Consider the following 14694-nt stretch of genomic DNA (forward strand, 5'->3'; position numbering starts at 1 on the left):
GCTAGGAGCATATATCATTATTCTGGGTGGAGGCCCCAGCTGATCTGCAAAATTTTCCAACTATTAATTATTAAGTACAGAAAATCCTGTGGGCCCCATTAATCTCCACGTGCAAATTTCTGTGTGTGTTTGATTCACGAAGCCCCATGCTGTTGGTGCGAGTTAGTAAAATGTATTTAATTGGCAGCCTCATGAAGGAATTATAAAAGTGAGTTCCTTACTTGATCTTTCCTGGTCCTTGTCCATAACCTTTAGCCTCAAGCTTTCTGTAGAAGTTTCTTAGCTTGGCTTCAAAATCTCTCCTGTATGGTGCAGGAGCCCTTGCACTTGCCCGCTGCATGCCTTTCAAAACAGAAATGAAAACTGCATTTTCATGATGAACATATTCCCGCAAAATTCATTTACTGAGCAGTTTTTGAAAAGAAATTACAACATTGATTGAAGTCAATTCTTTCAGCAAAGGCCTTCCTCCCCTGTGGGCTGTAGCTATGGATGGCTAATGCTCTATTTGTGCTGCACTCTGGATACAGTACAGATTACATTAGACAACACAACTCTGCTCCTGAATTGGAGCCTAGCTACACAGAGATTCTTGAACACATCCAAGCAAAGGTGTCTCTGCTGCTGTAGCAGGTGTGAACAGTAATGGCGGATGTGAACAGTTCTCATGTGCTTGGCTTTCTTCTTCCTTTCTCCAAAAAGCATCACCTTTCTAAGATTCCAATTGGGGAATCCATTGTCGACATTTTCCAGTACCAATACAAAATGTGGCAGGGACTTAACTGCAGAACAACCTGCAAGCAAGTGGTTTCAGAACTTTGAACAGAAGAAAATAAAAACGTTCATAATTGCTTCCAATTGCTTGTAATTTGCAGTCCGTTGATGCTTTCTCATTTCAATAGGTTCCGTTCAGCAAACCACTCAGTAGTCTTGAATGCCCATTGTGCATGGAAATTGTTAGGAATTTGTTTGCAATCAATGGGGATGGTGAAACTATGCTTTTTGTATCAAGGTAAATCATAACTGGAAAGTTATAATGAAGTTCCAAGAAAGTACAAGGTGAAAAGGGAGAAGATTCAATGCCACTCATCTCCATCTGTGCTCTGTTATGTCAGGGCTATGTTTATTTATGGAGGGCAACAAAGCCAAAATAAAAGCTTTGACAAAGGGTCATCTGGACTCGAAACATCAGCTCTTTTCTCTCTTTACAGATGCTGCCAGACCTGCTGAGATTTTCCAGCGTTTTCTCTTTTGGTTTCAGATTCCAGCATCCGCAGTAATTTGCCTTTAAGGCAAAGTTCAGTCTGTTTGGGTTTACCTGTGGTTTCTGGTATAGTTTTAACCAAACACTGTGCTGGCATGAATCCCTCATTCTGTCTTACCAGGATCTACTGTGAGATTGAACATTAAGAAAAGATAATTGTAATTTTTGGCAGAGCCTTACATCCACCGAACAAAGCCACTAAGGCAGCACTCTTCCAGTGAGACTGCAAGGTTGGTGGCATTTTTTATTTACAGAAGATGTCCAACTCAATTGCAAGATACTTTCTGTGATTGCTTTTAGAGCTTAGACTGGGTCATTCCCTCAGGTTACATCAATGATAGGATAAAGTTCTACCCAGTTTGTATGCTAAACCCAAAAATCAAGTGACCTCACCTGGGGAGTTCTGAGGTGAAGAGCCAGGAGAGCAGCGTGGGGAGTAGTTGTATCCTGGGTGAAATGAAACATGTGCTGGAACATATGACATAATCTCATCTTCAAAGAGGCTGGAAGAAAAAAGAAACATGGTAAGTGAATGCTTGACTGAGTTGGCAATCAATGACGGGAAGGATCACAATGACACTGAACCATTTTCTTTTAGGCAAATAGTATGACTTGGCTATCATGAAAGATTTTATACTGAGGAATGTAACTGAAAGAGACATCAGCAAAGTGTTTGTGAGACATTTTTCTCATGTTTGCAAATTTAACATAAAACGATGCATCATCGTACACTTACGTGTATTGTGACTCTGATGCCAACGATGCAAGTTTCCTCCATCCCAAAATAAAGCCTTCCGAATCTTTAATTTATCTTTGAAGAAAATCCTCCTTTAAATGGCAATGAATGGTGACTATCAAATGGAGTCTTTATTCTAATGTACGGAAATGGATTATTTACTTATTCAACACTTAGAGGAGGAGATAATAGAAAATGCACAAGGTGATGATGGCACACGATAACGTATGGTAGTTGGATATTTGAAATCATTTTTCCATCTGACTGTGTGGGGGCCGCAAATAGTAACCAGATGGTTCCAGAGATACATACTGAAAATGAAATGGATTGGAAATATTCACTATTTTTCAGCTTTGCGGTACCAAGCATTGCTCTCTCAATGCACAAACTGTATCATATCCCAGAACAGGACAGCACAACATCGGCCATTTGCTCCATCAAGTCACAATTTCAAAGTCCTTTCTTCTAAAAGAAAACCACTCTCATTGGTGAGTTTTCAAAATGTCAACTATTTGAAAATACTAATGATCTTTAATCATTCAGCAAAACAAATAAGAACAATTGAAATTAAAAGCCCTTGGGTTACTCTTGTGCACAAAATGCAACTGGCAGCAATTTTGTAACCTAATTACAAATTAGTTTCAGACTTTAGATTGAATTACATTATACAGCACATAGACCAGGACAAGCATTTACACAAATGGTCAGGAAAATCTTCAAACTCAGATTTGTACAAGTGAGCAGCCCTAAATTCTCTCAGCCACCTGCATTGTGTGCCTTTAAGAATTTTTTTTAAAATCATATTCTCAACAGTTGTAAACAAGCCTTTTGGTTTCATTGTTGCCGAGCTGCCTATTAGAAGTTCTTCTATTGCTGCTTAAATGGTTTGAATAGGGTTTTGTTTATTTTTATTCTGGTCCTCAGGTACTTTCTGGGATCTTTTATGACCCTGAATTGTGAGAGGCAAGATTGATTGACAAGTCAAAGCCAGGTGGTTCCTCCCCAGAAGAATACAAGGATTCATTTTCAGTTTTGGGTTTGGAGTCAGAAGCTGTTCTGATTGTCAAGTGGCAGGCAGGTTTTTTTCTCCCTGTCTCTTGTAATGGAAATTCTGTTGGTCAGCTGCAAGCAGGGCTTGCCTTCCTGGAGTGAAAATTCTGCTGCTGGTGGTTTGCTAGCTAGTAACTAGAGTCTCTCTATCCCTTGCTGGTGTTTGGGGAAGCTGTACTGACTTCAAGCTGGTCTGTGTGTGTACAAAGAGGGTTGTTAGAAGTTGCAAGGCTGGGAAGTCAGAGTTTCAATTCTCCAACCAAAGGACTAAGTTCTAGCATCACATGAGCATTCGTACTTTCAGTGCTAAACCTGTAACAAAGGTTTTGTTTATGGGATTTGTTTGGTTGGAAAGGTATTTAGCTGTTAAGGTTTGTACAATATCATGTTTTTTTTCTTGTTTATAATTGGTAAAGGTTATTGCTAATTTTGTTCTTATACATGTTAACTATATACTTAAATAAACATTGTTTGATAAAAGCTCTCTGGTAGGTCGGTTGAATCAAACCCAGGGTGAAATATCTCATGCTCACCCTAGCCAAATTCGAAATGCAAAGCTTATGATCCAGGTGGACTTCATAAAACACTTTGAAGTTTCTGACCTGAATTATAACAATTGCAATTGTATGTCAGCATTTGGTTGGGAAGTAAGAGACTGACAGCAGAACTCCCCAGCCCAGTGAAAGCAAATTCCAATGTGTACCGGGTGGGAAATTCATGGAAAATGTTTTGTGACAGAATTCCGATGTCATCCATTTATTTCCCTGGAGCAGTTTCTGAGCGCTGCGAGTCTAAAATAAGAGCAACTGAGATGATTAAACAAAAACAATTCATCTTTGAATTCCTCCTTCCCCACAGTACACGGCTTCTAGGCTGTGTCTTCGCCATGACCACCAAGGCGAGTGCAGTGTGGGAAGAGTATCTTCAATGAACCTAACAGGCTGGGAAGGCTTTGATTAGTGAAATTAAGAGCTGCTGTTCAAAGCACTTCTTCTCTTTGGAGAGTTTTTACTGCGTGACAGGTAATTGCCAGTTTTTGGGTGGTATTTCACTTGTCTAGCATCTCATTCACTTCCAGCTACACTTCCCTGCTGCCAGCCTTCACCACAGTTTGGGAGCAGCTCATAACTGAGTGAAGGGCGCCAGACATCATATGTTCTAGGGCGCACTAGCAAAACACCTTAAATGTCCTGCATAGGTTGTTAGTGGATTCTTCTTTCTCAGTTACCATCTGCATCCCATTGTTTAGCACGACATGCAATGTTGTTTTTACGCAGCAAGTGATTAGGATCAGAATGCACTGCCTGAGATTGAGGTGGTGCATCAAGTCATCAAGGCAGGGGATGGGGCTGCCTCTTTTTCAAGCCCCCTTTGCTAATCAGAAGCCTTCCCCAAGCTATTTCCCTGATCTCCCACCCCATCCTATACAACCACCCTATACATCCTATCTCCCACTGCCCCTCACATGACCACTTTACACCCCGACCTCTCAATGCCCCCCCCACAACCAGCTTATACTCCCCGAACTCCCACCCCCCCCACACACAGCCATACTATACACCCCCCCACCCCCACACAACCACCCTGTACACCCTGACATTCCATTCCCTGCACACAGCCACTCTATACACCTGAACTTCCCACTGCCCTCCCCACCACACAAACAGCCTACACCCCGATTTCCCAACCCCCACCATACACAACCACCCTGTAGACCCCAACCTCCCACTCCCCAAACAACCACCCTATACACCCCAACTTCCCACTGCCCCCCCACACAACAAGCCTAAATACCCTGACCTCTGGCCTCCCCCCACCCACACAACCATCCTATACACTCTGACCTCCCGCCCCCTCACACAACCAATCTATCACCAATCTTCCTCCCACTTCCTGGCCTGCCAAACTTGCCCCATTGAGTGTCCAAATTTATCTTGAAGTCTGAATCCATCTCAGCATGCTTCCGCTTCCCTCAAGGACTTGTTGTAGTCCCAGCTGCCACCGAGTCCTGCCTCAAGTTGATGGCTGTAAAATGCAGCCTATATTTCCGATTTGGGTGAAAGATGGAGGGGTGCCCTAGAGCAACAGTGTAAATGTCCATTTTCAGCCATTAATGCCATTTCTCAGGATTCTGCTCATTAAGGAATTTCAGGGAAATGGCCTTCATCTGTTTTCAAACAATTTTAGAATGCAATTTCTGCAACAGGAACCATTTAAAATGGTCACATTTTTGTCCAAAATGTAGTACATGTAAAAATCAAGCATATTCTACTACCCACGAAATGCTTTTCAATGTTTATTCATTTTACGTTGATAATCCACAATTGGAGTGCTTCCAGGAGATCGCCATTATCTAATCAAAGAAATTTTATTTGTTGAGTCCTTGTACTATTATGTTGAATGCTAAATTTTACAAGAAGTTTACAAGGCAACACCAACCTGATTCCAATTACAATCCTGTTAAAAACAGTCAACCGGTTGGTGTGGAAAACTGAAGGTGTATTTATGTCATTTATTTCATGCAATAAACACATGAAATGATATTGTGGTTATGTTACTGGGCTATTAATCCAGCAATGTGGGACTCATAATCTTGAGAATGAGAGTGGAATTTGGCTCAATTTCTCAGCCCTCACGATCGTGTGAGAGCTTGGTTCCCGGTAAGAGGCTGAATAAATTATGGTGCTACATTTAAATCTTCATTTGCATGTGTTTAGTGAGCCCGGTGCTGAATCATCCAGGCTCACTTGCCTTTACGGTCTCGCCGGGAGAGGCTCTCTCTGGTAAGGAAAACACCTGCTCCCCAAGAACAGGGAACGGTCGTGTTCGCTTTCCTGGTGGAACCAGAGGCCATTGAGGCCACCCAGGGAGGCCAAGGAGGTGATGGAGGGTGGAGCCTGAGGGGCAGCCCAATCAGAGAGGGAGGGGGAAGCTGCTGCACACTCTACATCGCGATTGGATCATGAGAGGTGCCCTTTGCCATTCTGTATCATGATCAGAATGGAGAAGGGATGGGGACACAATCTGTCTGGGGGTTGGGGGGCACAGGGGTGATATTTCTGGGCAGTCTAAGGCTTGCGATTAGCTGTGGACTCATATGATTGCGGTGTGGTGGTGGAGGGATGGCTGTTTTGAGGCTGCCTATAGCAGCAGGGGCCTGACAACTCTCTCTCTCTATCAGACCCCTGCTGTTGGAATTGTGCATATGTAGAATCAGAGGCATACATGTGCGCAATAGCTCCCTCTACAGTTACAATTGCGCGTGTGCAGACAGAGGTCTGCGCATGCGCAATTGCTCCCTCTGCAAGCTGGCTGGCAAATTAAGCCCAGCCCAAAGCCTGCAGCAGCTAGAAATGGTCTAACCCATATTTTTAATGTCTAAGTCCGTAAGATTTTTATGTGAAAACTCACTCAAAAAATGGATCAGGAATTCTCCCATTTTCATGCTAGCTGGACACTTAGAATCATTTTTGGAAAATACTGCCTTCAGTGTTTGGACCCCGCCATGGCAATTTGAAAATTTGAATTCAGTCGATAAAAATCTTGAGCTAGGCAGCTGATTTCATTAAGAATGATCATGAAGCTGCTGAAATGTTCGAAAAGCTCAACTGATTCTTTAATGTTGTTGAAGGAAGGAAGCCTGCTGTCATTTCCTGGGCTCATTTATAAAGCACTCCAGCTCCACTGTATAATGGCTTTCTCTTAGCTGACCTCTGACAGTTAAGCAATCACTCAGTAAGGGTACTAGGGGATGGGTATTAGATGCTGACTTAAACAAGTCACAAGAATGATGTAAAAATAATTACAGTGCAGTGCGACTGATTATTAAAAATAGACTTTTAATCATCCCCAATAACACTGCACAGTTAGTAACTGATATTTATCCCTGAATCATTAACATTAAGTTATTTGGTCATTATCACATTGCTTTTGTAGGAATTTGCTCTGCACAGACTGGCTGCCATGTTTCTTACCTTACAATTCAAAAGTATTTCATTAGCTTCAAGCAATTTACAATGTCTTGAGGTTGTGAAACCTCCTTTATAAATGTAAGTCTTTTCTCAAAAAACATTCATCAACTATTGGCAAGATAGAGAACAGTAATTCTTTGGAGGTGATGTTCCCATTATTTACATGGACATTTACATTTGCCATCAGTTTGCTGCCAAAGAGATTACGTGTCGCTAAACATGGACAGGTTATAAGCAGTACATACTTGATCTGGTGAGGTAAATTTCACACCTAATCTAAAACGCACCACATTGATTTCCAAAAGCCCCAATACCTAAGAAAATGAACATTCTGAAACATCACTGAATTGGTTACTGGGCAATTAGACCATAAGATCATAAGATATAGGAGCAGAATTAGGCCATTGGGCCCCTCGAGTCTGTTCCGCCACTATGGCTGATATGATTCTTATCCCCATTCTCCTGCCTTCTCCCCATAACCCTTGATCGTCTTATTGATCAAGAACCTATTTATTTCTGTATTAAAGATACTCAAATGATCTGGCCTCCACAGCCTTCTGTGCAACAAGTTCCACAGATTCACCACCTTCTGGCTGAAGAAATTCCTCCTCGTTTCAGTTTTAAAGTAGCGTCCCTTCACTCTGAGATTATGCCTTGGAGTTCTGGTCTCTTTAACTAATAGAAACATCCTCTCCACATCCACTCTATGTAGGCCTCTCAAGTATTCTGTAAGCTTCAATTAGATCCCCTCTCATCCTTCTAACCTCCATCAAGTATATCAAGACTCCTCAACCACTCCTCATATGACAAACCTGCGATTATTCTTGTGAATCGCCTCTGGGCCTCTCCAAGGCCAGCATACCTTTCCTTAGATATGGGGCCCAAAACTGCTCACAATATTCCAAATGGGGTCTGACCACAACCTTATACAGCCTCAGAAGTAACCCCTGCTCTTGTATTTTAGCCCTCAAGAAATGGAGGCTAATATTGAATTTGCCTTCCTAACTGCCAACTGAATCTGCATGTTAATCTTAAGACAGTCCTGAACCAGGACTCTCAAGTCTCTTTGTGCTTCAGATTTCCGAAGCCTTTCTTCATTTCGAGAAGACCTCACTCTACTCTTCCTACCAAAGTGCATAACCTCACACTCTCCCATACTGTACTCTCACAACTAGATAAAAAAAACCCTTGTAAAGAGCTTATCAAATGACTTTAGTGAGGCAATGCCACACTTAAATTAGAAAAAGACATTTGCAATGTATTTTAAATTCATTTTATTTCATAAATGTTTAATGAGTACAATGTTTAAAACAGCTATCATTAGAAAAGAGGAGAATGGATTTGTGCATGGATATTTTGGTCTTTTAAACATTTATTCTTTGATCAGTAATTTATTCTAATGGTTTAGACTGTCGTCAAAATTTTTCTTGCTCAGAGTCCCGAAAAGCCTCTAAACGTATCTAAAAGTGGAGTTTACAGATGTGGAAAGGGCCAAGGCTGTGAACATTGATGGCTATGCCTTCAACTGCCTAGGCCCTAAACTCAGGAATTTGATCGTTAAACTTCTAAACATTCAATCTCTACTTTAAGAAGCTCCTTAAAAACTATCTCAAGCCTGTCTTAGTCAGGGTGACCATCTATGTCTTGTCAGGATTCCTGATACATGTTCGGCCCTCTCTGCAGACTATTTTTCTGAGCATGCGTTGTCTGCAATGGATCGGTGGCTTGAGTTTGGGATTGCCCAACCCCACCAGTATCCACTGTTCTGCCAACCCTCCACCTCCTCACCACCTGCCACCACAGTTTCGCTAGCAAACCCATGGCCAAGTGTCCCATATTTTCTTCCCCCAGTGTTGGTTACCCTTGTCCTAATATCTCTTAAGTGGTTTGGTGTCAAATTTTGCGTGATGAATATTAAACAAAGAAATAATAAATAGGATTAAAGGGGGTATTAAGATATATAAATTAATTCTGAGCCAGATATATGTGTAGACTTAAACAGAAAGATGGAAAAGCTGAGATTCATTGCCTGCACTTCATGCACCACATGAACTCCAGAACACTTCAATTATCTTGGATAACCACACATGCAGGAACTGCCTCTGGCTGCTCGAACTCAGGGTTTCTGAGCCTGAGGAGCAACTGGTGTCACTGGAGGACATACTTGAAGCTGATAATTTCCTGAATCGTGTGGACCAGGAGGTAATCAACTCACTGTAACAAGGAATCCTAGATTGCAAAGGGAAGTAAGGATGGAAATTACTGAGACTCTAGCCACAATTATCTAATATGGGATGATGCCAAAGGACTGGGAGATTGTCAATATTACATCCCTTTTCAGAAAAGGGAAGAGGGATGATCAGAGCAATTGTAGACCATAATCTAAAAAAAATGAGCACTTGGGAATGTGTGGGCTATTAAATGAAAATAAGCACAGATTTATTAAAGGTAAATCATGCTTGACTATCTTGATTAAGTTGTTTGATGTAGTAACAGAGAGGCATGATGAGGGCCGTGGAGTTGGTGTGTATAAAGATGTCTGATAAAGTGCCATGCGATATACTTGTTAGTAAATAAAAGCCCACTGATTTGATCTGGAATGCACTGTCTGAAGAGTGTTGGAAGAAGATTCAATAGTAACTTTCAAAAGGGAAATTGGATAATTCCTTAAAGAGAGGAAAACAAACAGTGATCAGGCAAGAGTGTGGTAGTAAGACAAATTGGATAGCTTTACGAAAACATGATAGACCAAAATTCCTCCTTCTCTGCTGTAACATTCAATGGTAGCGCTGCTAGATAGCACATTAGTACATTTTATTATATTTAAGGTGCAGCATAAATGCAAGTTACTGTTCAAGTACATCATCCATTATCCATTAATGTAGTTCAAACTTGTGAGATGAAAGACAGATTTGCTTCTATGCAGGATTCAGTCTGAACAGATTTAAAATCATGCTTAGAAAACTGCCATTGTCTAAGTCCGCAGCGGTGTTCTTAACATCAGAACTGCATTCTGATGGCATTGCAGGTTCTGCCAACACCAAGTTCTAAGCTCTGTTGTGCAGTGATGAGTCACAAAAGGACTCAAATAAATAGCTTAGCAAGCAGAACCGATTGACCTCTACTGGCTGACCCCTATCAGCCATTACGTCTTGTGTTTATATATTACCATAGTTCAGGAATGAATTTTCTTGCTTTTTAAACATTAATTATGTTGTGTATTGTAATCCAGGTGCGTGCCAGTTTTGGGGGTTATCCCTAACTCTAATCCTAACTCATCTCAACTTAATGATAAAAGTTGTTTGGATTATAATTCATAATGTTGTATAACAAGGGTTTTTGATTCCATAATTTTTCAGGCAACAGAGTCAATGCAACCAACCCATTAACAATTAGCAACATTTCGAGGTTTTGAGCTGGGGTAGCATGATGACACAGTGGCTAGCACTGCTGCCTCATGGCTCCAGGGACCCAGGTTCAATTCCAGCATTGGGTCACTGTCTGTGTGGAGTTTGCACATTCTCCCTGTGTCTGTGTGGGTTTCCTCTGAGTGCTCCGGTTTCCTCCCACAGTCCAAAGATATGCGGGTTAGGTTGATTGGCCATGCTAAATTGACCCTTAATGTCTGGGGGTTAGCAGGGTAAGTAAGTGGGGTTATGGGGATAGGGCCTGGATGGGATTGTGGTCGGTGCAGACTCGATGGGCCAAATGGCCTCCTTCCACACTGTAGGGATTCTGTGATTCTGTTTCTCTCATCTTCATTTACTGTAGTACTGTCACCGTTGGCATGGCTGCCTCACTGTTGATATTTAGATGAGGCAGCTAAGGTTAAATAATCTGGAGAGCATCCACCATCATGTGCCCTTCCCTCCTCCCACAACAGAAAAAAGGGAAAATACAACAACGTAATGAAAATTTAAGCACCTTTCCCGATTCCAAACACTTTCAAACTATAGTTACGCCAAGAAATAAATTGCACTTTAAGTGGTACTGACACTGTTTGCAGCATTACTGTCAGTGCTTGATCACAGTTTTAGCACAGCAGTAAGAGAATGCAAATGAAATTAAAAAAAATAGCTTAAGCTAATTATTAATGGCTGGGTTGCATTGAATTTACTTCCTGGCAAATTATGGAATCAAAATCTCTTTGTTGCACAACACTATGAACTACAATCCAAACAGCTTCTGCAGCCAGGCCCTTCAGGCCCAAGGTTTTGCTTTCAGCCTCCAAAACCATCTGCAGTCTTCTCCACTAAAAGTCAGTGGCCTTGTGTCAGGCATGCTGCAGCCACTGAGTTAACACTCAGCATGAGCATGAGGATCAACAAAGGCACATGGAAGGCTGGGATGAAGAGAATGTACAAAAATGTTGAGGTGACCTACCTTATATTAAGTTAAGTTTTCTCTACACCCCAGCTATGACTGTAACACTATATTCTACACCCTCTTGGTTCCTTCTCCTCTATATACTCTATGGACGGTATGTTTTGACTGTAAAGTGCACAAGTAACAGTGCTTTTCACTGCATGCCAATACATGTAATAATGATAAATTAAATCAAAATTCCCTGCTCAGTTAAATCGGGGCTGAGATCTGTTATCCACCACCTGCGTCTGCTTCATACCATCCCAGGATTTCCACCTCTTGCCAGTTTGGAGGTGCAAAGCATGGCCCCAGATGAACTATTCAGTGAAGCGGGAGTGAGGAGCTTCTACCATCCCATCTTAATTTGTAATGCTGGTCAGTTCCCTAACTTGGGTCACCCCATGACCCTGGTATTGTAGAATTGTGCTGGGATCCTCTTGAGACTGGGGACCCTGAAGGCACCTGGCACCAGGATAAACAGGTCCAAATCAAATAGGCTTTTACTTTTTAAACAAGCAACTTTGTTTGTGTTTTGGGTTCTTCTAGCTGCTGCTGTAGAACAGCATTTGCAGGGCCCTGAAACCACCATCAGGCCTACAGTCACAATCTGTAATTCCTTCCCTAAAGGATATTAGTGAACCAGATGTGTTTTTTTATGACAATCGACAATGGTTTCATGTTCATCACGAGACTTTTAATTTCAGATTTCTACATTGAATTCTGCCATGGTGGGACAAAGGATGACAATGCACTCAGGAAATCCCCAGGTCATGTCAACAGTCAGGGTACAGGTTGCAGATCAACCTGGAACGTTCCATGCGCTGCTTCTGTGCAGGGTGGGGACTGGTGTCAGAGAGAATGTGGAGAAAGGAAATGAGTCCAGTTATATTTGGAGCAAATTTTAAATGTTCATTAAGGTGACTGATAATACCAATGGGCAAATATAACTTCCTTTATCTGCATTCAGTAATAAAGCAGTCCAAGATCAGGTCAGTCTTGGTGTTTTGGGCACAGTAAAACCTCCTCCACTCTGCCAGAGTTTCGGTCTCAATTTCGCAAGAGCTTATTATATCGCTCAGTATTTTCCCACTTCCCACAACAGCTATTTTTGTCTGTTCTCTGAAAAGCAGACTAACAATTTTGTGAAAATTGCCATCAGATTCTGGTAACTCTGTGGCTCAATTGCGAAATCGCTTCATGCGGCAGATTTACAACTTGTAATGAGCAAAAACTATCAACTTGGGCTGGATTGAAACCTTGCTTCAGAGTGAAAGGACATTGCTACATGCAACCCTCTCTGATCATGGGACACTCTTAAGATCAACTGGAAACAGGCAAAACTATAGCAGCAGTACATTCTAAACTATTTTTAATGCGGACCATCCAAGGATTAGCATTCATAAGCCATTTTTATTCCTCTCCAGAACTGATCACCTTTGGGGCCATTTTCTAGATCTGAAAAGCAGAATTTCCCTGATCTTATTCAACGCACACAGGTTTCAGTTACATCACGGTCAGTGTCTACACCTTCAGAGGTAGGTTGACAGCAGTGTAGAAACATGTTAAGTAGCTGCAACGTGAAAGCTTTTGATCGCCTACAGAGTGTACTGAATTGTAGTCGATTTGATTCAATAGCGTGCATATTCCTTTGGGCCACATTCTGTTCTGGAAATTAAACTACACGAAGTAATGGTGCCAAGAAAACTGACATCATCAGAATGAAGGAGATAATAGTTACAAGTGAAAGATAGTTAACTCTGGGTTGACTAAACGTGCTTTGTAAATGATTTGAGTGTGGGAACTGAATGACAGATTCACAAAAGATAATTAGTTATGCACCATAAAATCATAGAATTCTTAAAAGCAGAAGTAGCCTTTTGGCTTATTGTGCCTGTGCAGGCTCTGTGAAAGAACTATCCAATTAGTCCCACTTCCCTGCTCTTTCCCATAGCCTTACAAATTTTTCCTTTTCAAGTCTATAATATTATCATAATTATATTATGAATACCCTAACAAGAGTTTGAAAGAAGATCAATATGTGGTATTACTCATCAGATAACAATATTTTACTTGTAAGACTTATTACAATATGCAACACTTAGTGAATTGTTACCCAGACACATTATCTAAATAATCTTTGTCCATTGTTCAATGATGCGCCTCAGGGAAGGGAGTATTGTCCTGAATGTGCTATTATTTTCAATGCCTCAAAATTAATTCATTGTCTTGGTGCCTTTTTCTCATTGTATCTCATTTCATCATGGGTGCAGACTCCATGTAGGTGTAGGTGTAACTCCACTGAGATCGCAATGTTATTGTACAACATATCAAAATACTTCAAAATAACATGATGATAGTCAGAGCATAGCCACTACTGAAGATAGGCTCTAGAATTGCCTCTGACCAGTTCAACAAGGAAACAATGGTCGAAATTCTCTGGCTGCTCATGCCAGTGGGATTCTCCTGTCCCGCCGGCAGCGGACCCACACCCGCGGGTTTCCCACAGGCGTGGGGTGACGTCAGTGGGAGGCAGGGCCAGAGAATCCTGCTGCTCGCAAACAACACACGACCTCTCACGGGCGGGAAACACGTGGCTTGGAGGCCGGAGAATCCCGCCCCATACTTTTCAGGAAGTTTGCACTAATTTAGGTTTTCAGCCCCCTTGATTAACATTCTTGACACTTTAGGGGCCTCTTTGATGCAAAAGCATTTCTCTGGCCTTTTGTTCTTCCTCTACTTCTGCTCCATGAAAAGACTTGCATTTAGATAGCGCCTTTTATATCTGCTCATCAGAACAAGGGGAGGGATTAAGGGTATTTTTTAAAATTATTATTTTCTGTTGACACTGAGCCTGCTGCATTCCTCACAGCCCTGAAGTTTGTCCTTTATTTACCAGCTCCCACTCATTTCTCTACAGCACTTTTGAAATGGAATCATTGTTGCAATGTAGGAAACAGTCATTAATAATTACCTGACAAAAGTAATGAATAATCCTGACCTCTTTTGCATCCCTAGTTTTCATCACTCTAGCATTGGTGGCTGTGCCATCAGCTGTCCAGGCCCTAAGCTCTGGAATTCCTTCCCAGAACCTCTCCATCTCTCTATTTCTCTCTCCTTGAAATTGTTTTTAAAATGTTATCTCTTTGACCTGGTTTATGGCCACCTGCCCAAAATCTGACCTGGTGTCAAATTTTGTCTGATTATTGCTCCTGTGAAGCAATGCATTAAAAGTACTATATAAACACAAGCCACTTTAATATTGGGGGCCAGATTGACTGACATAGAGCAGAAGGTCAATTTAGTACATC

General features: G+C 41.6%; 1 protein-coding gene across 3 annotated transcripts in view; it reads right to left on the reverse strand.

Annotated features, from left to right (window-relative positions):
* Nucleotides 1-14694, reverse strand: part of LOC145356680 (E3 ubiquitin-protein ligase HECW1-like) — a 434978-nt gene that overhangs the window by 79868 nt on the left and 340416 nt on the right. For all 3 annotated transcript variants that reach the window (XM_080209562.1, XM_080209572.1, XM_080209579.1), the window contains 2 exons: nucleotides 1658-1767; nucleotides 222-342 (listed from right to left, as the gene is read on the reverse strand). In XM_080209562.1, coding sequence (XP_080065688.1) covers nucleotides 222-342; nucleotides 1658-1767 — 231 coding nt within the window. The remainder of the gene's footprint in view (nucleotides 1-221; nucleotides 343-1657; nucleotides 1768-14694) is intronic.

This window comes from Carcharhinus amblyrhynchos, chromosome 2 (assembly GCF_965287045.1).
Source record: "Carcharhinus amblyrhynchos chromosome 2, sCarAmb.v2.hapA, whole genome shotgun sequence".
Taxonomy (NCBI): Eukaryota; Metazoa; Chordata; class Chondrichthyes; order Carcharhiniformes; family Carcharhinidae; genus Carcharhinus; species Carcharhinus amblyrhynchos.